This window comes from Eschscholzia californica, unplaced genomic scaffold (genome assembly GCF_041429995.1).
Source record: "Eschscholzia californica isolate CP2 unplaced genomic scaffold, dmEscCali1.0.p SCAF_2, whole genome shotgun sequence".
Lineage (NCBI taxonomy): Eukaryota > Viridiplantae > Streptophyta > Magnoliopsida > Ranunculales > Papaveraceae > Eschscholzia > Eschscholzia californica.
In genome coordinates this window covers 64,077,486-64,101,633 of record NW_028238309.1, presented here as the reverse complement: position 1 = coordinate 64,101,633, position 24,148 = coordinate 64,077,486, and the positions used below count along the sequence as shown (strand labels likewise).

The window sequence follows — 24,148 nt, the reverse complement described above, 5'->3', positions numbered from 1 at the left end:
TTTCTTGGATATTTTAAGGAAAAAGTCTTTTTTCATTTTTTTTTTAATTCGACTACGATTTACGTTAGCCATTACAATGCATTGATACATCATGACGATGTGACCATTAATGAAAGAGGCCTAAAATCCAACAACATGAAAGAGGTCTAAAGTTCGATTATTACATTATTTATACCTTTAATAACTCAAGCTTAATAACCCATGAATTCCATCTCCTCTAGGAATCGAACTTGAGATTTCAAAGTCTTGAAATTGGATCGCATTAGAAAGATAATGAAAAATCCTTTTTAAATATATAAACTTCATATAAATCAAACACCTTTTAAAGTTTAAAGAAAAAATAAAATAGTTAGTTACATAAAATGACTAAATGGTATTTTAGTCTCTGTATATTTTTTTACATGAATAACGATTATAAAGTATTTGCTATGTTTTTCTTTTTTGTACTTCTTTTCGATATTATTTTGCTATATTTGGTTAAAACCCTCACCAATGGAAAAATAGGTCACAGGCGGAGAGACGTTGTTTTACACTTCGACATTTAATTCATGCTTTACAGGATTCGGTAAAAAGTTTGTGTTCTACATTCTTAAGGGATGCAGAAATGGTTGAAGGTTGGTGATTACTCCCAGAATAAAGAGATTATCGAGAAATAATTACAATAAACACAATGGATGTCGACTTATCTATATATACAAACCAGAAAAAGTCAAATAAACACTTATTTACAAACTACGAAGGAGTAACACTCATATACCAACTATTAAAATTATATAAAACTTATTCCTGATTCCTAGGACTATCGATCGGAGAACATAAGACAAATAAGCGAGAGAGAAATATAAGAGGATTTGAGAGAAAAAAATTGTATTCTTTTTTATAGAATATTGACTACAATAGTCATTACAAAGACATTAATACATCAATACGATGTGGTAAGTACGATAACTGCGGAATTACTTCTGGCCTAAAAGGCGGAGAAATGAAACAAATTAAATTCGAAAACTAATATCAATAAAACTTTTGTTGATCTGTTGGCACCAAAGTCGTTGTAGTATAGTGGTAAGTATTCCCGCCTGTCACGCGGGTGACCCGGGTTCGATCCCCGGCAGCGGCGATTTTTTTTTTTTCTTCGTTGAACGAAATCCAACGGTCCCGATTCTATACTTCTACATAAAATCGCAATATAATACAACTCAACTTTGACCGTTAGATTTCCATTCGTTTAAACAAAACAAGTGACTTTTCCAGTCCTCGACAATATCAACCAGACAAACCAGAGAACAGAAATGGCAGTAGATCTTTCTCCTGCTACTTATTACTTGATGGCTCAGTAAAAAAAAACCCTAATTTATCACTTCATTAGCTACCCATTATAGATCTTCAACTCTAGTTTCTAGATCCAACCTGGGGTTTTCTTTATTCAATCTAACTTAAACATACCCTCATTTTATCTCTCTCTCTCTATGAAATTGGTACTCAATTTAGTTTTAGAGTGAGAGTGATAGAGTTAAAGTTCTAGGTTTGATTTTATAGTTTGAAGAGAAAATGAGGAGAAGAGCTGTGGATTTTCGTCGACCAGTTAGAAGGAGGTATTCTAAATTTTTCTTCTTGTCATTATGTGGGTTGGTGATTTTGCTGTTTATTGTTGTTCTTACTCAAGAATCAAAGACTATTTCCAAACCATCAATTTCACAGGTTAGTTTTTCTCTTCAATTTCATTTAATTGATCTTTAAATCTAGAGATTTTTTAATTATAGTGAACAAAATATGAGTTTACTTTTGCAAATTTAGATGGGTAGATCCAGAATCTATCAATAGATAGATAGATAGGGAGAAAGAGAGGATCTTGGATTTCTTTTTATTTCTCTTATTGGATCACAAACCCATAGTTTCATTGATTAATTGCTTTAGGTGTTGATTTCTAAAAAGGCTTTTGTTAGGTGATTTGATGCCAAAAGAATGTTATTATCTGTCTAGGATGAAGAGATAAAATGCTTTAAACCCTAGATAGATCAAATGAACTAGTATTGAAGAGACTAATCAAAATTAGGATGAAGGGTTTATTCGGTGAAGTTGGCTTTGTTTCATTGTTTGTTTTTATATAGCTGATTTAGGATACTAGTTCACTTGGGTTATGTTCTGTGTAGAGTATCAAGTTTATTGGATAAACACAATGCGAAATAAACAATTTTTTGGACCAAGGATGAATTGGGTACATGAAAGAAGAGAATATATTGGAATGAAGTTAAGCTATTATTTGTGTGAATTCTTCAACTGTTCTATCATGCGTGTAGAAAAGGGAAAAATATAGACCAACTTCTACACCAATTGATTGTTGTTGATTAGATATAGATTATCAGAGCACTTGGTTTGAAGTCACACAAAGAGTTGAATGTGGGCATTGACATTAGGGTTTGTGTCTAATACGGCTTATGAAACTGTCAGATACATTTCATAAGAAGAGCTTGTTTGAAGGATGAGGGAAACAAATTTCTGCGAGTCTTGTAGAAAGCTAATCCAGTCTAGGGACACCCACACTGTAATTTGTGTTGCTTTGGAATACCACATTGATTGTGGGAGGAGTGGTGGCAACTTTATGAGTGCGAGGGAGAGCCTCACTTCTTTGAGCTAGCTTTTGGGGGGAGAGAGAGAGGCCCACAACCACACCCGCAACAAGCTCCTCCACTTCCACGTATCTTGCTCACCCAACATCGCTTTAGTCACCAAACTTGTACTCAAGTACAGTAATGCTTCGAGAAACACGGGGTTCACTAGGTGAAAGACACTGAATGCATACTCAGGTATGTTCCATTACAAGCAAGATCCTGTAGCCTATTCCTCTGCAAATTGAATAAGCAACGCCAATAAGAAGTGACATACAGATAAGAGGTACGACTTTCAATGTCATATTCGGATAAATCCAAGAATTGTTGGGGATACTAGGATCAGTAAAAACAGTTGAAGAGCCTATTGTCTGAAAGAGAGTGAATAACCCCAAAATCCCAGAAGCCTATCCAAAATCACCTACTAGGTCGACATGCATAGCTTTTCTAGCTACTTGAAAAATTCTGCCATTGGTTTTAATGAGAATGTCTTTTACTGCTTCTACTTCAACCTACCATGTGGGCAGTCGGCTCCTTCACGTTCTTCTTCTCATTCGGAGCCTATCCCTTTTTATGGTAAGGCTTGGTTCTCTCATTTCCGTTCCAGGCCCCCAATTGTGCATGGACCAGGTGGTTTGAGTGCAACTGTATACAACTCCGTCGATTAATTACATTCAATGAAACTAGTGTGGATTGATAAGGATAGTAGGCGCTCAGTGAAGTTGCTCAATGCAACCAGCTTAGAAATTATATATTTTGCTTCAACTTAGGTGATCTTCCGTGTGAATACACTCGTTATTCTTTTAATGTAGCTAAATTCCTTTCATCTAGACAAATCGGATTTGGTGCTAGACTTCTACTATTGTGGCTTAAGCTTTGTATGCATTTGACTTTCACTTTTCTCATGTGGTTCCTTAGTTTCTTTTACACAAAAATTGTTTAATTCTAGTCAGTTGTTCAGGTTGGATGTCCTTAAGGTCCCGCAACAAATAAATGAAAAGTAACAGATACAGTTAAAAAACGACAATGTGGATACTATTATTGGCTTCCTTCTGTGGCAAAAAGTACACACATCTTAAATCCCATTACTGTTAGTACAATCAGCTGCCTAGGTAATCCCTATTGATCGCCCATTGGGTTTTCGCTGTTGTAATTCTAACACTAGCTATAATGTAGGATGAGTTATTGGTAGGGTAACATAGTGCATAGAGCAGTACAATTATCTTTCGTGAAGTTGTTATGAGAGCACCCAAGGCCAATATAGGGATCGGAAATTTTTAATGAATAGGTTGTTTTTTCTTTTCAATATTTTATAGTCGAACTATTTAAGTCACCTATTTAAAGCAAAACGTACATGAATATTTTTTTTAATTTTGACATTATTAACCAGTTTGTTTCATTTTAAATGTTTCTCTGTTCTTAACCATGAGCCTGGAACTAACAAAACCTTTATACACTATTGTGCAGAAATCTTTTCGAAACAATCGAATAGCAGAATCCCTTAATGTTACTGAAGAAATGTTAAGCGCAAACTCAATCACCAGACAATTGAACGATCAAATTGCTTTAGCAAAGGCAGTTGTTGTGATAGCGAAAGAAAGCAATAACCTCCAATTTGCATGGGAACTAAGCGCTCAAATCCGAAACTCACAAGTTCTTCTCTCAGATGCCGCTATCACACGATCTCCATTATCTACCCGAGAATCTGAAACCGCTATTCGTGATATGGCTCTTCTCCTCTACCAAGCCCAACAACTCCATTATGATAGTTCAACCATGATCATGAGGTTGAAAGCGAAAATCCAGTCTCTGGAAGAACAGACAAGTTCTATAAGCGAGAAAAGCTCAAAATATGGTCAAATAGCCGCCGAGGAAGTCCCAAAAAGTTTGTACTGCCTTGGTGTTAGACTAACTGCTGAATGGTTTAAAAGCTCAAGTAGAGAGAGAAGACTCACTGAGGGGAGAAAAGCCGCTTCTAAACTCGTAGACAACAATCTCTACCATTTCTGTGTGTTTTCTGACAATATTCTTGCTACTTCAGTTGTCGTGAATTCAACTTCTTTGAATTCCGTCAACTCTGAAGAGATTGTTTTTCATCTGGTAACGGATGAAGTCAATTACGCGCCAATGAAGGCTTGGTTTTCCATGAACACCTTCAACGGAGTAACAGTAGACGTCCAGAAGTTCGAAGATTTTAGCTGGCTCAATGCTTCTTATGTACCTGTTCTTAAGCAACTTCAAGACTCTGAGACTCAGAACTATTACTTCTCTGGCAACAATGACCATGGCAAGACTCCTATCAAATATCGAAACCCCAAATACCTATCAATGCTTAACCATCTCAGATTCTATATCCCAGAAGTGTTTCCTGAGTTGCAGAAGGTAGTGTTTCTTGACGACGATGTTGTGGTTCAGAAAGATCTCAGACCTCTTTTCTCCATGAATCTGAACGGAAATGTGAATGGAGCTGTCGAGACATGTATGGAGACATTTCACAGGTACCATAAATATTTGAATTATTCGCATCCATTAATTCGCACACATTTTGATCCTGATGCATGTGGGTGGGCTTTCGGAATGAATGTATTTGATCTTGTTGAATGGAGGAAAAGAAACGTTACCGGCATTTACCACTACTGGCAAGAAAATAACGTCGATAGAACGTTATGGAAACTTGGGACTCTACCACCTGGACTTTTGACCTTTTACGGGTTGACAGAGCCGTTGGATCCTAGTTGGCATATATTGGGCTTGGGCTATACTAATGTCGACTCGGAATTGATTCAGAAAGGAGCTGTTTTGCATTTTAATGGAAACTCTAAGCCATGGTTGAAGATTGGAATGGAAAAATATAAACCACTTTGGGATAAGTATGTAGATTACTCTAATCCTCTCATGCAACAATGCAATGTTCATTAACTATCAGCTAAGAAACTTTGATTGTTTCCACGACCATAATCTTATAAAACAAAAAGATCGTCAAAGTCCGATTCTATCCATCAGATGTTCAAGAAACTGTCAATTCCTGGCCTATACCGGTAAAGTTTCCTTTCGATCTTGTTCTGTTTGGGGTTTTCAAGATTCTTATATTTTTGGACTTGATTCAAGATTCATGTAGGGGATGATGTAGTCTATTTATAGTTCTTGAGTTGCAAATAGTTTTAGCATCTTATGAGCCATATCCTCTGAGCGTGGGTTTGCCGTCTTTTGATCCTTCGATGATATGAGAATTGTAGACATTATTTTTTAACATGAGTTATGTTCTCTAGAATTTTATTAGTGAAGGAGTGTTTTTTAATGTTCTGTAAAATGTAAATTGATGTTAGTTTCATTTCAAATATAAAACCTCTGGTAGTTCTATTTGGTTTTTGAATCTTTATTCAAGTGTTCTAGTTGGCTTGTTAGTAACCCTTTTTCTCTATCAAAATTACTTTTACTTACACTGCCTCATTTGTTCTTAGGCAATTGAGATATGACTCATTAACATTGTCTTTTTCTCGCTTGATTCCTTAGTTTATGATTAATTTCTTACCTGATTCCCTAATTTTATGATAAGTACTCAGATAGCTCTCTTTTCGTTTCTTCCGTTTGGTTAATGCTAGGTTTTCTACTATTCAACTTCTTCATCAATAATTTGCTTTTTTGCTTTCTTCGTGTCTAAAAAACAAACGTTCAGGAATCCATAAACTTGATTCACAAACTAGAGAGATTTCATCTTTTGAAGAGGAAGAGAAGATGAAGTTGACAGAGAGAAGAGAAAAGACAAATACCAGAGATAATAATGTATTTGTGTGAGAAAGTAGAAAAAAGTTTTTTTTTTTTTTTTTTTAGAAAACACACTATCTAATTTTTTGGTTAAAGATGTTATTATGTTAATGATGATGATGAAGGTGATCAAGAATTCAAGATGAAAGTAAGAAACAGGAGAGGAGAAAGGGACTAATTGTAGAAATACTAAAGGATAAAACTGGAATACAAAAGTTAATAACATAAACGGAAAAAATAGAATAGAAGTCATCTGAATATTTTGATAAATCGGGGAGCCAGACGAAAAACTATTATTAACTAAAGAGTCAAACACAAAATAACCCTAAATTCAATAATACTTTGTTCACACAATAATTAAAAGATAATGATACTCACATACATTGCCATTAGTGGTTTTTTTATATTTTTGAGGGCTTAATATGAAAATCTCTACAGAATATTGAACATGAACAGCTAGATTTTTTTAGATGAACAGCTAGACGATCTTATTTGAAACAGACTGTGTTAACTTTTTTTTAATGTCTATCTAATATTGCAATCTTGAGGGAGAGGCAATGTTATTATTATTTGAAACTTTTTTTTTATATAACGTCGTTACTTCATTTCACGACATAGATGTATTACGGATTAAATAAGTTCCATACATAACATTGTCACCATCACGAAGACCCAGTCTTAAGGGTCATAGAAAGACCTTTAAGACCATCTTATGGTGTCTGTAAACTCATTTATTTTGCCTCTAACTTATATATACCAAATTTTAATAAATATTCTAGAAAATATAAAGAGAGAGGGTGTTTGATTCTTGTACTTACTAAGTGATTTTCACTTAATAAATGTGGACCGACAATTTTAAGTCGTTTGTTTTTCACTTAATAAGTGAAAATTACTTAAAGTACAAACAAGTAAGCTCTAACTTGGAGCTTATTTTTTCGCATTCGCTTTATTGTTAGGTTAATCCCACATTGGTTGTGGAAGGGGCAGGGGGTGCGTTAATAAGTGTGGGAGAAGCCTTACCTCTTGAGCTTGCTTTTGGGGGTAAGAGATGCCCAAGACCACCCAACACTAGTATCAGAACCCAGGTATAACAAGTCTCAGCCCAATAACTATTGAAGTTGAGAGCCAATGTGTGAGGGGGAGATTGTTAGGTTAATCCCACATTGGTTGTGGAAAGGGCAGGGGGTGCGTTAATAAGCGTGAGAGGCGTTAATAAGTGTGGGAGAAGCCTTACCTCTTGAGCTAGCTTTTAGGGTAAGAGAGGCCCAAGACCACCCGACATTTATAAGTCCTAAAACAGACATTTTTATCAATCTCTTAATATAATAATGACCAATATAATATCATAACAAAAAATAAAATCTTAAGTAATTGATAAATAAAAATTTTGTTTATGACTTTAGAGGTGACTCTTCCCCTTCTTCACTCATCTTTCACCTAGGTTTTTCTCCTAAATTTTTTTCACCTCTCCTCCTTCAGTAATTACGGAACCACCCAATTTTCATGTTGAAATGTGGTTCATAATCCTTAATTGTCTGAAGTTAGTGTTTTCAACAAAAAGTATTTATAAATCTTGGTTTTTTTCCTAAACTCGTGAATTCGATGAATTAATATCAAAGTGATAATATCTAAATACTTTAAGGTTAAAATAGACACTTTTTTATTTTTCTAACGTTTAGAAATTAATATAAAGGCAAAAATTAAACACTTAGAAGTAGTGATAGAAAATAAGTGACATAACACTTACGAAGTGATAACCACTTACTAAGTGGTAGCACTTAATTTAAGTGCTAAAAAATCAAACGCCCTCTGGTGTTCGACCAACACCCACAAACTGGACAACAATATTAATCCCTCATTTTAATCATTACAAAGTCTTATATTCTTTTTTTTTTTTTTTTTACTTTCAACAAAAAAATAATATTCTTCTTTTTAAATGTTTTAGAGGTATCTACTTTTTTTTTGATATATTCAGTGGTATATACTTTTTTTTTTTTTGTATCTACTTGTAGTGAGAAACCTACTGTATCAATTATTTTTAATGACTATAGTGTAAACTTAGTGTAAGGGGAGTGTACAAAGAGTGTTAGTTTATTAAGTATTAGGGTTGTGTTGTATTCACTATGGTGTGGCCTGTCACACTATAACATACATTCATAACAACCTAACAACCCTAACTGATTCTTAACAGAATCTCTAACAACCTCCTCTATATATATTTGTAATCTCATTCTATCAATGCAAGGGTTTTATCATTTCCTCAATATGGTATCAGAGCTAAGATCCAATATTTTTTCCTTTTCTTTCTCTCTCTAAAATTCCCATCATCATCATCTTCATCGTCTTCATCTTCTCTCACTAGAATTATCATCATCTTCATCTTTCTTTCTTCAACTACTACAGAATCATCATCAAAATCTTCATCGTCTTCATCCTCTCTCACTAAAATCATCATCATCTTCATCTTTCTTTCTTCAACAACTTCAGAATCATCATCTTCTCTCTCTAAAATCTTCTTCTAAATTTGATTTCTACCACTAAAGTCTTATAATTCATATACAAATGGAAAATCCGAAGATTACTACAGTTTCAATCAACTCCATGGCTAATGCCATTCCAATCAAACTTCAAGGTGATAATTATATGACTTGGAAGTCATTATTTCTTCCTATTCTAAGGAAATTCAAAGTAATCGACATCATCGAAGGCACAAGGCCATGTCCTCCAAAGTTCCTGAATGATAATGATCAATGTGCTGAAATTCTCAATCAATCTTATGTCGATTGGATTGAAGAAGATCAATCTCTTCTTATTTGGTTAAATTCTACACTTTCAGATTCTGTTATACCATATGTGGTTGGTATAACTTCTGCTAGGGAATTGTGGTTGTCACTTGAAGAAAATTTTGCAGCTTCATCTACTGCTCATATACTTCAACTTCAACATAAACTTAGAGACATTTCTAAAGGAAATTTGTCTATCACAGATTACTTGAGTCAGATCAAGAAGATTACTGATTGTCTAGCAGCTGCTGGATCACCTGCATCCAAGAATGAAATCATTGTAACTATGCTTCGAGGACTTCCATCTGAATTTGATGCCTTTTCTGCAGCCATTCGAGTTAGGAATCCACCAGTGACAATTAATGAATTGCACAATTTGTTAGTAAGTGAAGAAATTACTATCTCTGATAAGATCAAGAAAACCACTGATTCAGTCAATCAAGCCTTTCTTGTTTCTCATAACAATTCCAAAGGTCGTCCTTCCTTTGATAACAAAAGGTCCTATGGTAGAGGTGGTGGAAGGTCCTATCATCAAAATTATTCATCTTCTTCCAGACCTAATTCAAGCAATTCAGGAATTTCATCAGGCAATTCAAGCAATTCAGGAGGTTCATTTTCAGACAAGCCTCCTCCTAGATGTCAAATATGCAACAAGATTGGTCATGTTGCTTATGAATGCTATCACAGAATGAATTTTTCGTTTCAAGGAAGAAATCCACCAAAGAATCTCTCGGCTATGCTTGCTTCAGCCAACATCAATGGCTTTAACCCTTGGTATGCTGACACTGGGGCTACAAATCATATAACTCCTGACTTGTCAAATATTGCTTCTCCTTCTACTTATCATGGTTCTGATTCTGTGAACACAGCTAGTGGCCAAGGTATGCTCATATCTCACATTGGTACTTCTAATTTTAAAGTTAATCAGAATTTGTTTACTATGAAAGGCATTTTACATGTTCCAAAAGCTTCCCATAATCTTTTATCCATTCATAAATTTACTAAGGATAACAAGTGTTCTGTTACATTTGATCCTGAACAATTCACTGTGAAGGATCTTCAATCCCAGATAATGCTTTTCCAAGGACCAGTTGAAGATGGTCTTTACCCAATGCCTATATCAATTTCATCCTCTCCTGCTGTTACAGCTCTTCAAACCAATGTTACTTCATCTACTATATGGCATAAGAGACTTGGTCATCCTTCTTTTCAATCAATTCAGAGAATAAAGCATGTTTTGCCATGTTCAGACTCATGCACAAAACCTATCTTTTGTGAGGACTGTCAATTAGGCAGAAGCAAGAAGCTTCCCTTTTCCATTTCAATAACTACTTCAACCAGACCCTTTGAACTCCTTCATATGGATGTTTGGGGACCAACTAGTGTACCTGCTGTATCTGGTTCCAAATATTATGTAAACATCATTGATGATTGGAGCAAATACTGTTGGGTTTTTCTTTTAAATTGCAAGTCTGATTTTCGACATGTTTTTCTTCAGTTTAAAGCTAGGATAGAAAATCATTTCTCCTGTAAAATTGATACAGTTAGAACTGATAATGGAGGTGAATTTCTACATAATGAGCTTAAGTTGCTATTTCTCTCACATGGTATACAACATCAAACCACATGTCCTCACACACCTGAACAAAATGGTGTGGCTGAGTCTAAGCATAGACATCTTATTGATGTCACTCGAACCCTACTGATTCAAGCCTCTCTTCCCTTCTCATTTTGGGATGAAGCTCTGAATACTGCTAATTTCCTAATCAATAGACTACCCACTAAGTCTATTAACTTTCAAAGTCCATTAGAAAAGCTTTATGGTACTTCTCTTGATTATACAATGCTAAGAGCATTTGGCTGTGCCTGTTATCCATGGCTTAAGCCTTATACTTCTCATAAACTAGAGCCTAGGAGTGCACAATGTATTTTCTTGGGTTATTGTTCCACTCAAAAAGGATATAAGTGTCTTGATCCTAAGTCTAACAAGATCTACATTTCAAGGCATGTAACCTTTAATGAATCACTTTACCCTATGTCTATTCTGTCTAATCAACCTATTACTTCCTCTTCCTTGGTCTCTCTACCTTCAATCCCTCTTTTTCACTCTAATTCTACTATACCAACATCTGCTCCTAGCGAGTCTACAAATGCTACTACTCCTATTGCACCAACTTCTCCTGCTCCTAGTGAATCCACAAATACTACTCCTATTACATCAACTTCTTCTGCTCATAGTGATTCTCCAAATACTAGTGAATCCACAAATACTACTCCTATTACATCAACTTCTTCTGCTCATAGTGATTCTCCAAATACTACTACACCTATTGAACCAACTTCCACTTCAATAGCATCCTCTGTACCTAATATTCACCATATGATAACCAGATCCAAAGCTGGTGTTTTTAAACCCAAAGTGTTTCAAGCTACTAAATATCCTATTCCTCAGGCATTTCTCACTTCTACACTTCCTGAGACACCTACCTGCTTCACTCAGGCTAACAAGATTTCCCATTGGAGATATGCTATGCAGGCTGAATTTGATGCTCTCATTAAGTCTGGCACTTGGTCTTTGGTTCCACCATGTAAGACTCAAAATCTAGTTGGGTGTAAGTGGGTATTCAAAATTAAGCAAAGGTCTGATGGTACAATTGAAAGATACAAGGCCAGGTTGGTAGCAAAGGGATTTCATCAAAAGGAGGGTGTGGATTTTTCAGAAACCTTTAGCCCAGTAGCTAAACCAACAACCATTAGGGTTGTGTTGTCTCTTGCAGTTCAATATGACTGGCCTATTAGGCAGCTTGATGTTAGCAATGCTTTCCTCCATGGTACTCTCAAAGAAGAGGTTTATATGGTTCAACCATCTGGTTTTCAAGACAAAACACATCCAAATTATGTATGTAAACTTCATAAGTCACTTTATGGGCTTAAACAAGCTCCAAGAGCTTGGTATGAGTCCCTCATGGATGTTCTCTTGAGTTTGGGTTTTACTACTTCCATGGCAGATTCTTCTCTCTTTGTGAGTTATTGTCAAGGAATTATTATCATTGTTCTCATCTATGTAGATGATATTCTTGTTACTGGAAATTCAATTTCAGCTTGTCAATCCCTAATTGATCAACTCAGCACCTCTTTCTCTATGAAGGATTTGGGTGATTTACACTATTTCTTAGGCTTGGAAGTTAAAAGAGACACTCATTGCTTGGGGTTAACTCAAACCAAATACACTTTGGATTTGCTTAAGAAAAGTGACATGATTGGAGCTAAACCATGCTCTTCTCCTGCTACTGTTGGTTCTAAATTGACACCAACTGATAGCCCATTGCTAGCTGATCCTACATCTTATAGGTCTATGGTTGGAGCTCTTCAGTACTTGACTTGGACAAGACCTGATATTTCTTTTGCTGTCAGTCAGGTTTGTCAACATATGCATTCTCCAACTGAGAATCATCTTGCTGCTGTTAAAAGAATCCTTAGGTACCTCAAAGGTACTCTTCATCATGGTATTACCTTTAGGAAGGGAGAAATGACATTAACTGGATTCTCAGATGCAGAATGGGCTGGTGATCTGTCTACTAGTAAGTCAACTGGTGGTTACATTCTCTATCTTGGCCCCAATCCATTATCTTGGTCTGCTAAAAAGCAATCTAGTGTAGCAAGGTCTTCCACAGAAGCTGAATATAGGAGTCTAGCACAATGTGCAGCTGAATCTGTTTGGATTTGCAATCTTCTCAAAGATCTTCATGTATTTCTTCCTTCATCTCCAACTCTCTGGTGTGATAATGTTTCTGCTTTATCTCTAGCTTCTAATCCAGTTTTTCACTCCAAGATGAAGCATTTAGCCATTGATTTTCACTTCATAAGGGAGTTAGTATCTAATGGTCGAATCAAGGTTTCTTATATAAAGACTTCTGCTCAGCCAGCTGATATTTTTACAAAAGTACTCTCATCTCCACGATTTCTTGATTTGAAGTCCAAGCTGAAAGTTCTTATCAGCCCATTTCATCTTGAGGGGGGGTAATGACTATAGTGTAAACTTAGTGTAAGGGGAGTGTACAAAGAGTGTTAGTTTATTAAGTATTAGGGTTGTGTTGTATTCACTATGGTGTGGCCTGTCACACTATAACATACATTCATAACAACCTAACAACCCTAACTGATTCTTAACAGAATCTCTAACAACCTCCTCTATATATATTTGTAATCTCATTCTATCAATGCAAGGGTTTTATCATTTCCTCAATAATTTTTTTATATAAAATGGAGACGTGATTTAGTGGTAACCAATTAAGTGAGATCACCTCCCTCTTCCCACCTTCTATTACATTACAATGGCTTGCAACAAAAACAATATTACAATGTTAATATATATAAATTAGGGTTCACCTTGACACTTCATACACACCTAATAGCCATGCATATAGGCATTATATATATATATATATATATATATATATATATATATATACTAGGTATAACCCGTGCCTCCGGCACGGTGGTTATCATCTAGCATTTAACAAATATTATGTCCGAAATTGACGTTCTGATGAAATAAATCATCTCATACGAAGAAAAAACCTAGAATAAACCACAAGATTAGATGTTACATACCTACCTAACTTGTAAAGGGAGATGCTAAACAAACTTTAAAAAGAACAAATTACAAACTAATACTAGCCGATAATAAAACTAATTCTTCAACTTTCTTTAGTCACAAACACAAAAAGATAATTTCTTTAGACCAACCCAAAAATTAATATATTTATCTTGTCATACAATTTATAAGACAATCCAAATTTGACATTTGAGACTCAAATGGAACTCAAATAAAATGTATAATTAAACAAATAACCTTATGTATTTTATCCTACATGCTTAAATTCAAAAGTAATGTAATATAAGGAACTCCTAATCCATAGTTTTTTTTTGTTGAACTCCTAATGCATAGTTACCAAACGTTCATAAGAATTTACCAAACCTGTTGATAATCTATTTACTCGGAACCAACTACTAAGTGAGAGCTTCTAATCTGTTGAAAAATGGAAAACGCCAGAATGTTGAACTACTCTCAACTTTGATTCTGTTTCAATTTTGTTCCTGCCCACGTTATTGCAATAGACTCAAAGAAAGAAACCTCGATCTTTGATCATTTTCTCTACCTTAATTGATAACAAAACGAAACATTTCAAAGAATCAATGTATCAATTAACACACAAGAATTTTCAATTAAATAGATAAGAGATCAAAAAATAATTGAAAATCTACTTTGAGAATGCATTTGATGGCGTCTACGACGGCATAATAATCCATTATCATATTAAAAAACCACTCATTTAAAAAAAACATCACTTAACTCAATCAGTGAAACAATTAAAACCCTTGAAATTTCAATTAAAGAGATCCATAGATAACAACTCCCCCCATTCTGCAAAATAGATTATGGAAGAGGGAGTTTAGATATAGTTCAAAACCCCATTGAGATTTGAACCAAATAAGTGAAATGAAATAGAAAATAATAAAATACGATTACCTCAACCTCTTTGACCAGAAGATCCTTCTCTTTAGGTGAAAACTCTTCCCAAAATGAAAACATGATACTATTTTTCGTGAGAAAGTTAAACGATTTGTGTTTTACAAGTTTAAGTACGAACACAAAAGAGCTAACCGCATTTATGTGGTCCAAGTGTTGTAGGCGTAACCCATGTCTCTGGCATTGTGAACATCAAATATAAATATGAGGAAGTTCTTACAAATATAAATTGCGTAATTTTTAAATACCAAGGATCGGTGGTTGGTTCTCGTCGCAACACCCAAGAACTTGACTCGGAGAGCCCACTTGCATTTGTTGTAGCAACAACAGCCAGAATTTCATAGTACCAAATGCGGCAACTATTCCTTTATTTTCTTAACCTCTTCCGTCGTTCTCTATCTTCAATATCCTCTCTGAAAGACAACAAAAATAAGAGATCAAAAGACATAACTATTGAAAACTGAGATATTTTAATTTCTGTCAGAAAAACGATGTAATTAGGTGAAGCAAGACAATGTAATGAGGTTTTTCAAAAAAAAAAACAATGTAATGAGGTGAAGTATTGAAGAGGCATAGATACAAAGGTAATAGAAAAAAAAAAAAGTTAGGTGGAGTGTGAATCTCGTTGCTACTAATAGATAATAGAGTATAAAACCTAAATGTACTTGGCCAAAAAATTAGGTAGCAGAATACTTATACTTAAATGTAAATCTCGTCTTATCTAACGCGAGTAGTTCGATCTCAACTGATCTCTTGCATAGGGTAACTTTTTAGTATAAAATCACGAGTGAGAAAATTATAAACATATAAAAAATAATTGAAAGAGAGATACCTCAATTTATTCATCCTTGTCCACTTACGGTTTCTGATTTAATGGCTCTGTTCACAACTACAAATGATAAATACATTCAACGTAATTTGCAGCCAAAAAATCATAAATGGCAATACCAAACCGAAATAGTATTCAAGCAATGGGTGATCAAATCCAAGTAAGTTAAGCCAATTAGAGCACAAAATAAAACAGATTACCAGTCACGAGCTCCTGCACTTTTGCAAATCCAAAAGCCAAAACAACATTTCCCCACTTAGAATCCCAGACAACCCTCACTCAATGACCCATAGCAGTAAAGTAAAAAAACACTTCCCCACTTAGTGGACAATAATAATCATTCATTTGTAATTAAGAAAGAGAAGACGGATACATCAAGAGAAATCAAAAAGTGAAGTGGTGAAAATATGAATCCTTTAAACGCATCTTTCATGAGAGACATCTACAGAAACAAAAGTTAAACGACATACTGTACCCATAAAATGATCAAAGTTTCAACAACATTTTCTAACAGTACTGCAGAGGTCTAGTTTATGTTCCGCCCAAAATGACAGGACGTCATAATCATGAAGGATACATTTGTAGTTCGCTATGGTACCGTGAGAAAAGATATTGATACAACCAATTTATGTATATATATATACACACACAAATCATATATATCGAAATTTTTAGGAATAATGAACTACGTATTAAAGTGTTGGTAATAAATTGTATAAACTTCAAAGCAAAGTGGCGAGATTATACGAAGGACAAAGTGATGAAAACATACTTGCTTCTTGGCTGCCATTAAAAAAAATCCCAATGTTTCACACAACTTCCTACTAAGGTGCAATAGATTAGTATGAAACTCAATATTTGTGTTGATGAAATAAATATTTGGAATATACCACTGTTCTTCACAATTATTTGGTATAAATCTGGACTATAGGGTTCAAATACTCAAACACATTTTCGTTATCTACTTCACCATAAACTTTCGTAATGGCTTATAGTTCCCAATGCTCAATATTCTCCTCTTGTCACCCACACAAAAACCAAATGAAAGGTTCATTGATTTAGGTATCTTCAAAGCAGATTTCAATGCAGTTCCTAGATGAGTTTTGAGGAACAATACCCAGATTTAATCTTCTTGCAACAAAATGAAGCGCTATCTAGTTTACCCAACATAAGTATGAATTGAAAAAAATACAAACAAATGTAAGCTCAGAAGCAGATTGTTGCTTCCCTTTATTAACCTAATGTGAAGAAAAATGTCTTCCATGTGAAAACCAAGGCGTAACTGTTTAATCAAAACAATTATATTATATAAGAGAAATAACCAAATCGTTATATCCAAAACTGAGAAAGGATGCATTGGAAACTAAACTGATTGGTGGTAAATCAAAATTCTTTCTGACGAAGAACACTAAGACCAACCGATCTAACGTCGCACACATTTGTAATCATAAAAGAACATATTTTGGTTATCTATCGAAGCATAGCTAACATAACTGAAGAAAAATGGGGTGAAATCGATTGAAAGCCCATATTTGGATTGTAATCTATTTCTGTTTTAATTACAAACAAAGAGAATTTAGGTTACAGTGAACCTGAAATCAGAAGCATAGAGACAAACAAAGTTGAAATCACTAAACTCCAAGTTAAATTATGAATGCTTAGGGTTTATATATTTGGTTTGCTAAAGAAATCAGAACCATACCTGTGCTCACCTTTATTCTTTTAAACCCTAAACTCAGAAACATGGAGAAAGATTATTAGTGGAAAAAAACTCCATTTACTAATCACAACCCTAATAAGAGAAACACATAAAAAGAATCTAATCCTGACAACCAAGTAAAGAAAATCAAATCATATAACAATCAATCTATGAACCGAATACCTGCTGCAAAGAGCCAAAAATTTCTTCACTTTTGAATGCAATTTTGTTGAGAAATTGATTTGAGGGACAAATTAATGTTTAGTGTTACCCATAAAAGAAATTAAGGTTTTTTTGGTGGAGCATTCATCGACTTACCCATACAGAAAGCATTTCCGAGATGATTCCTGGTGGAAAGTTTGCTTGTAACCAAAAAAAATTTGATTATTGAATTGAAAATCTCGCTCTTGACATTAAGTTGAAGCAATACGCTTGAGAGGGAGAGACATAATAGAATAACTACCACATGAAGGATTAGACCAAAGTGTAATAACCCATAATAGGGCATAATGAGGGGATCAATGAGAGTAACTGAAGAATCGAAGATGGAGATGAAGATAGAGGCGTTATGCCGTTATGGTTTTGGGGGAAAGAGAAAGGAGATAGTGCTCAAAAGTTTGGAAGAAGATAAAGACTTTTCCGAGAAGAATGATTAAAATAAGAGAATGTTTTATTTAATTTAACGGTATTAATGAGAGGGTGAACGAATTGACCTTTTTTGTTAAGTACGTGAAAGATCTAACGCTCAAGATTTCAGATAAAACGAAATGGACGGCAAGACTTATCTCTTGGTTTGTCCTAGTCAGCATGTTTCAACCTGTTTTATTATATAGATATATATATAGATATATATATATATGTTAGGGTTTTGTCTAATAAATAACATTATAGCTTATGTACGTAATAAATTATTGTACAAAAAGCTCAAATATATAAACAATTATAATTGTCTAAAGAGACCTAAAGCACCTCATCTATAAATAGGTGCACTCACCTTTTGAAAGACTTGGGTCATTCTTGATTTTTGAAACAAGAAAGCAAAGAATCAAGATGGCCACCCTATCATCATCTTCTCTCCCACAATGGCAACCCATTTTGAGTGAAAACCCTACTTACTCATTCCTAAACAATCTCTCTCATTTTGCTTTTGGTTTCACCACTCCCACTGTGGTTGTTTTTATTTTTGCTATCTTCATTTGCATTTTCTTAGAGACAACTAGAAAAATTCAAACACATCCATCTCCTTCTCCGGTTGATCTTATGGCTCGAGAAGCACCTGTTGTTTCAGAGAAAAGATTAGCGGTTGGCGATGGGAAACCAGCGAAATACTCGTCCGAGCCGAAACAAAAGCAATGGAAGTTTTGTACTCAATTAGTTATAATTTATGATGTAATTAGGTCTTGTATGATGAAAGGGGTTTTGTATTTTGAGAAAGAAGGGAAATTTGTTTGGTGATCTTATCTGTTTCATAGCATCAATAGTTCATTACAACTAAAAATATTTTTGGCAACGGTTTTACGCTGGCAAAGGCAACGGTTTTAATGTTCGTATAGCTTTTGATGGTAAATTTAATCCGTTTCTCCATGAAATATAGTGCATTCTTGTATACTAATAACATATTATGGCATGATGCGAGACTTTTTGACCCACGTGATTAGCGTGATTCGTGAATACAAGTCCTTCAGATCTGGGCGAAAAGATCACGATCTTGTCTCGAACATATAAAAAAAAAAAAGTAAATAATCATTAAACCTACTTTACTATAATTTATGCACCAAAAACCTCCAGAGTATAATGTCAACAGCATTACAGCAATGTAGGAGTAGGTCGATTTAATTTAACTTCTTAATAATGGACAAAAGAGCTTAAAAATTATAACAAAACCACAAAAATTGTGAGAATTTCAAGGAGTTAAATAATAGTTCCTTTTCCAGTATCCAAAAAAAGTTATCAAAAATAAAGTGTACATGGGACTAAGGGAGAGAGGTTGATTTCTTTACCTAATGTTTACAAAGTTAATTGCACTGCTCATTCCTACCAAAATGATAAAACTACTTATTTGATGATCTCCTGAGTCACTTCGTAGCTACGTGGTGGATAAGACACGACACTTTTTTCAACAAAAATGACATTTCATTAACTATGTAACAAGTTTCACATTCAATATTTTATTTTCAACAAAAGAAAAATTCAGAAAAAAACGTTTTCTTTTCGTTTTTCTGCAGGCTAGTTGCAATATACTTGCAAACGTAAGTTGAAAACTGGAATTCGCAAAATGTAAATTACAAAATGGGGCTTGCAAAATGTAAATTGCAAACAAGGATTTGAAAAATGTAAATTGCAAATTGGATTTGCAAGCTTTGCATAATGTAATCTTGGGTTGCAGATCTTACAAACTCGATTTGCAAACCGATAAAAAAATGAATTTTCTTCTTTAAAGAAACTTCACCATATATATGGTGAAACTTGGTATTTCACAGAGAGTTCATCAAGACGACAAACTTGGAGTTCAGATCTGGACTTCTCCATCAAATTCAGGGTTCTCTGAACTAAATTCTTTCGGTTTAACAGTAGTTGATGAAGAAAATTGACGAAGAAGAAGAAGATTCAAAGAAAAAGAAGAAAGAATAAAAAAACCTTAAAACTTATTTGGATCTTATTTGGATTTCTTGAGAGAGAAAATCATTGCTAATAGGCAAGGGTATTTTGGAAACCAAACAATTAGAAAATGACCAGAATAGTAATCAGAATATTATTTTAAACTTGACCTATTATTACTCATAATATTTTGATAAATTCTAAAGATCGAGATTTTTTTGGTATTTATGTGTCTTGGGGAAATAAGAAAAATCTAAAACTCCGAAGTCACCTACTCCGACGACCTCCACCATTAATGTCGACGATCACCACCACCAAATCAGGTAAGCTACTCTCTCTCTTTTCTTCTCTCTTTGTTATCTCTCTCCTCTTCCCCTCTCTATTTTTTCCCTCTCTAAGTTCTGGCGGAGGGGATCCCTTTCGCTAAAAACTCGTCTAAATCTAGAAGAACCAGATCTACATGAAGGGTTACAGCGAAGGGGCTTTTCCTTTTCCGGAAATTAGACAATAATAGAGAAACTAAAACAGCAGAGAGGAAAAGAGGAGAGAGAGAGAGAGAGAGAGAGAGAGAGAGAGAGAGAGAGAGAGAGAGAGAGAGAGAGAGAGAGAGAGAGAGAGAGAGAGAGAGAGAGAGAGAGAGAGAGAGAGAGAGAGAGAGAGAGAGAGAGAGAGAGTTGTCGCCGACGACTTGAGGGGTGTGTTCGGTGCGTGGTTTTTGGATTTTCCACTTTTTTCTCCCATAAACTTTTCTTATTTCCCCAAACACCCACCATTTTTTTTTTGACTGAAACAGCTATTTTAGTATTTTCTGTTAAACCATATAATAAAGCTAAATTACTATATAATGTAGTGTGAATATTGAAGAAGTAAGAATGCAGAACCAAATCAATTAAATTTAAAAAGGTTATTGTTGATATTATTTCATCCGCATAAAATAATGGCTTTGTGTATTTCCCACGAGAAGGAGCATGCGTGGTTTAGAGTAATAAAACACAACTCACATTTCTGTGATTAAATAAACAATTTATTAATACAAATTAGTAAGTGGTTTTCATGTCAAAAACAAAATTAATTAATTTTTAATGAATCAGTAATCTCTCAAACTTAGATTAGTTGGATATTATTAAATGCCTAGGGTGATGGAGTGAATGTCATGTTAAATTATTGAATAAGCTCATATATTAAAAAAAAAATCATGTTATCAGCCACAAAAAAATCATAAAATCTAATAATTTTAGTATAAAGATCTGAAAGACTGAAACACCATCATTTTGCTGTTTTTGTGAAACACTATGGAGAATACAAAGAAAAAAAAATGGCTAGATTCATATTCTCTTACCTCCAAATATGGCAGCTCATTTTCGTTGACAATCCAATTTATTCATTGATTAAAAAGAGTTATACTATTTTTGTATATAATTTTTAGCAAATTTAGTAGAGTAGTAAACTAGTAATATATAGTATTAGTAACTTGGTTTAAGACTTGGCCATTGAGGTTGGGGTTTTTATTCAGACCATTGGTCAAATGCTAAAATCTAGAACAAAAAAAGTACTAGCAGAGAATATTAAATCACTACAAATTTGAGAAAACCAAGATTACTCAACCACCCAATTTTGATAAATTTCAAATAATCCTAAGAAAAATTGAAATACAAATAGACACAAATACTTAATGTGGTTTAGTCGGATATTCACGATTCACATAAAGTCATAAGCCAATACATCTTTATCAAACTCCACAACAATGATTTTGTGAAATGATTTGTTACATTAGCTCAATGAATTAAATTCCTAGAACTCACTCATATTTACAAAGTGAATTACAATTTTCTAACTTCCCAAAGCTCCTAACTAATCTTGGAATTTAGATAATTAAAAGATACTTTATATATATGAAACACAATTTTTTATATCTTCAAATATTTTAGACTCTCTCTTGATCGTCGAATCACAACAACTCTATTTGTCATGTAACTTATTATGAATGAAATCACGTTAGATAAACGTGACTCGGTTAGGTTGGAGAAGATCAATTTGGCTCAAAAGATGTCGCATGTGTTTAGTGGAGCTTCATCTTGTGTGAAAATAAATAGAAATCATGCTCATGAATATCCCATTGGAGGATCAAAATAAATTATATTCAATCGTTTATCACGTGGAAGAATCATAAAAAAAAAACTTGAATATGATAGTAGTCTGTTTTCGGTTGTGATGAAAGATTGGGTTGGTACCATAAAAGATATCTTAAAGGAGGTCCAGCAATGATATGTTCGACTCCATACTTACTATGATAAAAGAATAATGGCAGTAATGGCGCACCTTCCACATCTCATAAATAAAGTGATGATATTTCCAAAAATGGATGCCCAATTTAATGGTGGGTAAGGGGCTATGTCGGCATATTTATCAAAATAACGACATGACTAGAGCAAACTCTGTTGTGTCTGGCCGTGTTGTACCAAAACAGGTTTGAAATATCAAAAGAAAATGTTAGAGAATAAGAAAAACTAGACAAATTCTAAACATAACTCTTATGTTAGCCTGTTGTGATTTGTGTTTTCAATGATTCTAATCTATTTAACTGCGAATCAAGAGAATCCACATAAGAGTTCTACCCACCGTCTAGTTTTTCTTGTTCCCTAACGTCACTCATCTCGAAACTCCAGAAGATCTATGTCGTGTCATGGTCATTTTAAGTTTTTCTTGTTCCCTAACGTCACTAAGCTCAAGATAGAAGAGTTACTGGCCTCCAACTAACTAATTGTAACCGAAGTTCTAAAAGCACCACCACCTCTGTCACTGACCCACTTCTTGTTGAAGGAAAAGTAAATCTATAGGCGCCTCTATCAAAGAAGTTGACCCTGTCAATAAGATTCAACCTAAGACAAAAATGTGGATAAGATATGATGAATTGATAATCCTTCAAATCTATTAAAGCTCTCCTATTGGTAGAAATTCCAACCCAAAATCTCCACCATGAAAAATGTCCACCACCAAAATCCTTAGCATTCCTACCCACCCATTTTTCCACTTTCTCTCTCCTCAACAAAACAAATATAAACACAACTTTTCTCTTAACTACAACTCACCCATCACCACCACTAATTACTTTCCACAAGTTAGAGAAGTACCTTGAAACTTAAGCAGTGAGTGTAAAAAATGGTGGCAACTCTAATGGCAGCCTCAGCTAATTCCAGTACAGTTCTTAGACCATCTCAATTTTTGGGACAAAATAGAGTCTCTAACTCTCTTAGAGATGTTGTTGCTATGGGAACTAGTAAATACACTATGGTAAGTAAGACCCACTTGTTGGGAATTCATTATTCATGTTTATATTTGATATTTCGATTGATATGACGGGTTCTGACAACAATTTTTCGGTCAATTTTGTTTGTTCAGAGTAATGACTTGTGGTACGGTCCTGACCGTGTCAAATACTTGGGCCCATTCTCTGCTCAGACTCCATCTTACTTAACCGGTGAATTCCCCGGTGATTACGGATGGGATACTGCTGGATTATCAGCAGATCCTGAAGCCTTCGCTAAGAACAGAGCTCTTGAGGTTAATATAGTCATTACTTCGTTACGTCTTTCTTTATGGTTACTTGAATTTTTAGAGTAAGCAGTTGTTAACATTATTAGTATTTTGTCAGGTCATTCACGGTCGGTGGGCTATGTTAGGGGCGTTTGGGTGCATCACCCCAGAAGTACTAGAGAAATGGGTCAAGGTAGACTTCAAGGAACCCGTTTGGTTCAAAGCTGGATCACAGATCTTCTCTGAAGGTGGTCTTGACTACTTGGGAAACCCTAACCTTGTTCATGCACAGAGCATCTTGGCTGTGTTAGGGTTCCAAGTTATACTAATGGGCCTCGTCGAGGGTTTCCGTATCAATGGATTACCCGGAGTTGGTGAAGGTAACAACTTATACCCTGGTGGTACTTACTTTGACCCACTAGGCCTTGCTGATGACCCAACTACCTTCGCCGAATTGAAAGTGAAGGAGATCAAGAATGGCAGACTTGCCATGTTTTCCATGTTTGGATTCTTTGTTCAAGCCATTGTTACTGGAAAAGGACCTCTTGAAAACCTACTAGATCACCTCGACAACCCTGTCGCTAACAATGCTTGGGTTTACGCCACTAAATTTGTCCCAGGATCTTAAATTTGTCTCGGTTTTATTATAACGTGTAATCACGAGTGTAAATTATTATGATTTTAATAGAAGGCCTTGAAGATTTCTTTTAGTTTACAAGAACAAATGTCCAACTGATAAAATTACCCAAAATCAGCGGAAAAAATTAACCAATTCCCACAAAGTAACGCTAATGCAAAGGA

At 34.6% G+C, this 24,148-nt stretch overlaps 2 protein-coding genes, 1 long non-coding RNA gene and 1 other non-coding gene across 5 annotated transcripts; 3 read left to right on the top strand and 1 right to left on the bottom strand.

The window, feature by feature from the left end:
- The first annotated feature begins 1,045 nt into the window (after positions 1-1,045).
- On the top strand, positions 1,046-1,117 carry TRNAD-GUC (transfer RNA aspartic acid (anticodon GUC)). The gene has a single exon. It is a non-coding gene; the product is annotated as a tRNA-Asp (tRNA).
- LOC147560240 (putative galacturonosyltransferase 10) lies at positions 1,086-5,964 on the top strand. The gene is made up of 2 exons (XM_086662343.1): positions 1,086-1,698; positions 4,074-5,964. The coding sequence occupies exons 1-2, from the start codon at positions 1,549-1,551 to the stop codon at positions 5,523-5,525; spliced, it is 1,602 nt and encodes a 533-aa protein (XP_086518469.1). The 5' UTR covers positions 1,086-1,548; the 3' UTR covers positions 5,526-5,964.
- Positions 5,965-14,362: 8,398 nt separating this feature from the next.
- On the bottom strand, positions 14,363-17,873 carry LOC147560239 (uncharacterized). Of its 2 annotated transcripts, none has more exons than XR_015233691.1 (4): positions 17,399-17,873; positions 15,520-17,245; positions 14,688-15,100; positions 14,363-14,582 (listed from the first exon to the last, which is right to left on the bottom strand). It is a non-coding gene; the product is annotated as an uncharacterized LOC147560239 (long non-coding RNA). The 2 variants fall into 2 exon arrangements; XR_015233690.1 differs by having other exon boundaries at positions 17,534-17,873.
- Positions 17,874-22,711: 4,838 nt separating this feature from the next.
- Positions 22,712-24,072, top strand: LOC147560238 (chlorophyll a-b binding protein 13, chloroplastic). The gene is made up of 3 exons (XM_086662340.1): positions 22,712-23,104; positions 23,213-23,374; positions 23,466-24,072. The coding sequence occupies exons 1-3, from the start codon at positions 22,973-22,975 to the stop codon at positions 23,973-23,975; spliced, it is 804 nt and encodes a 267-aa protein (XP_086518466.1). The 5' UTR covers positions 22,712-22,972; the 3' UTR covers positions 23,976-24,072.
- The last annotated feature ends 76 nt before the right edge of the window (positions 24,073-24,148 follow it).

Bases quoted from the DNA above. Each gene is read 5' to 3' on its own strand.
- LOC147560238 (XM_086662340.1), top strand. From the start codon at position 22,973: ATGGTGGCAACTCTAATGGCAGCCTCAGCTAATTCCAGTACAGTTCTT. The intron at 23,105-23,212 runs GTAAGTAAGACC...TTGTTTGTTCAG, and splicing joins GAACTAGTAAATACACTATG to AGTAATGACTTGTGGTACGG. The intron at 23,375-23,465 runs GTTAATATAGTC...GTATTTTGTCAG, and splicing joins CTAAGAACAGAGCTCTTGAG to GTCATTCACGGTCGGTGGGC.
- LOC147560240 (XM_086662343.1), top strand. From the start codon at position 1,549: ATGAGGAGAAGAGCTGTGGATTTTCGTCGACCAGTTAGAAGGAGGTAT. The intron at 1,699-4,073 runs GTTAGTTTTTCT...ACTATTGTGCAG, and splicing joins CCAAACCATCAATTTCACAG to AAATCTTTTCGAAACAATCG.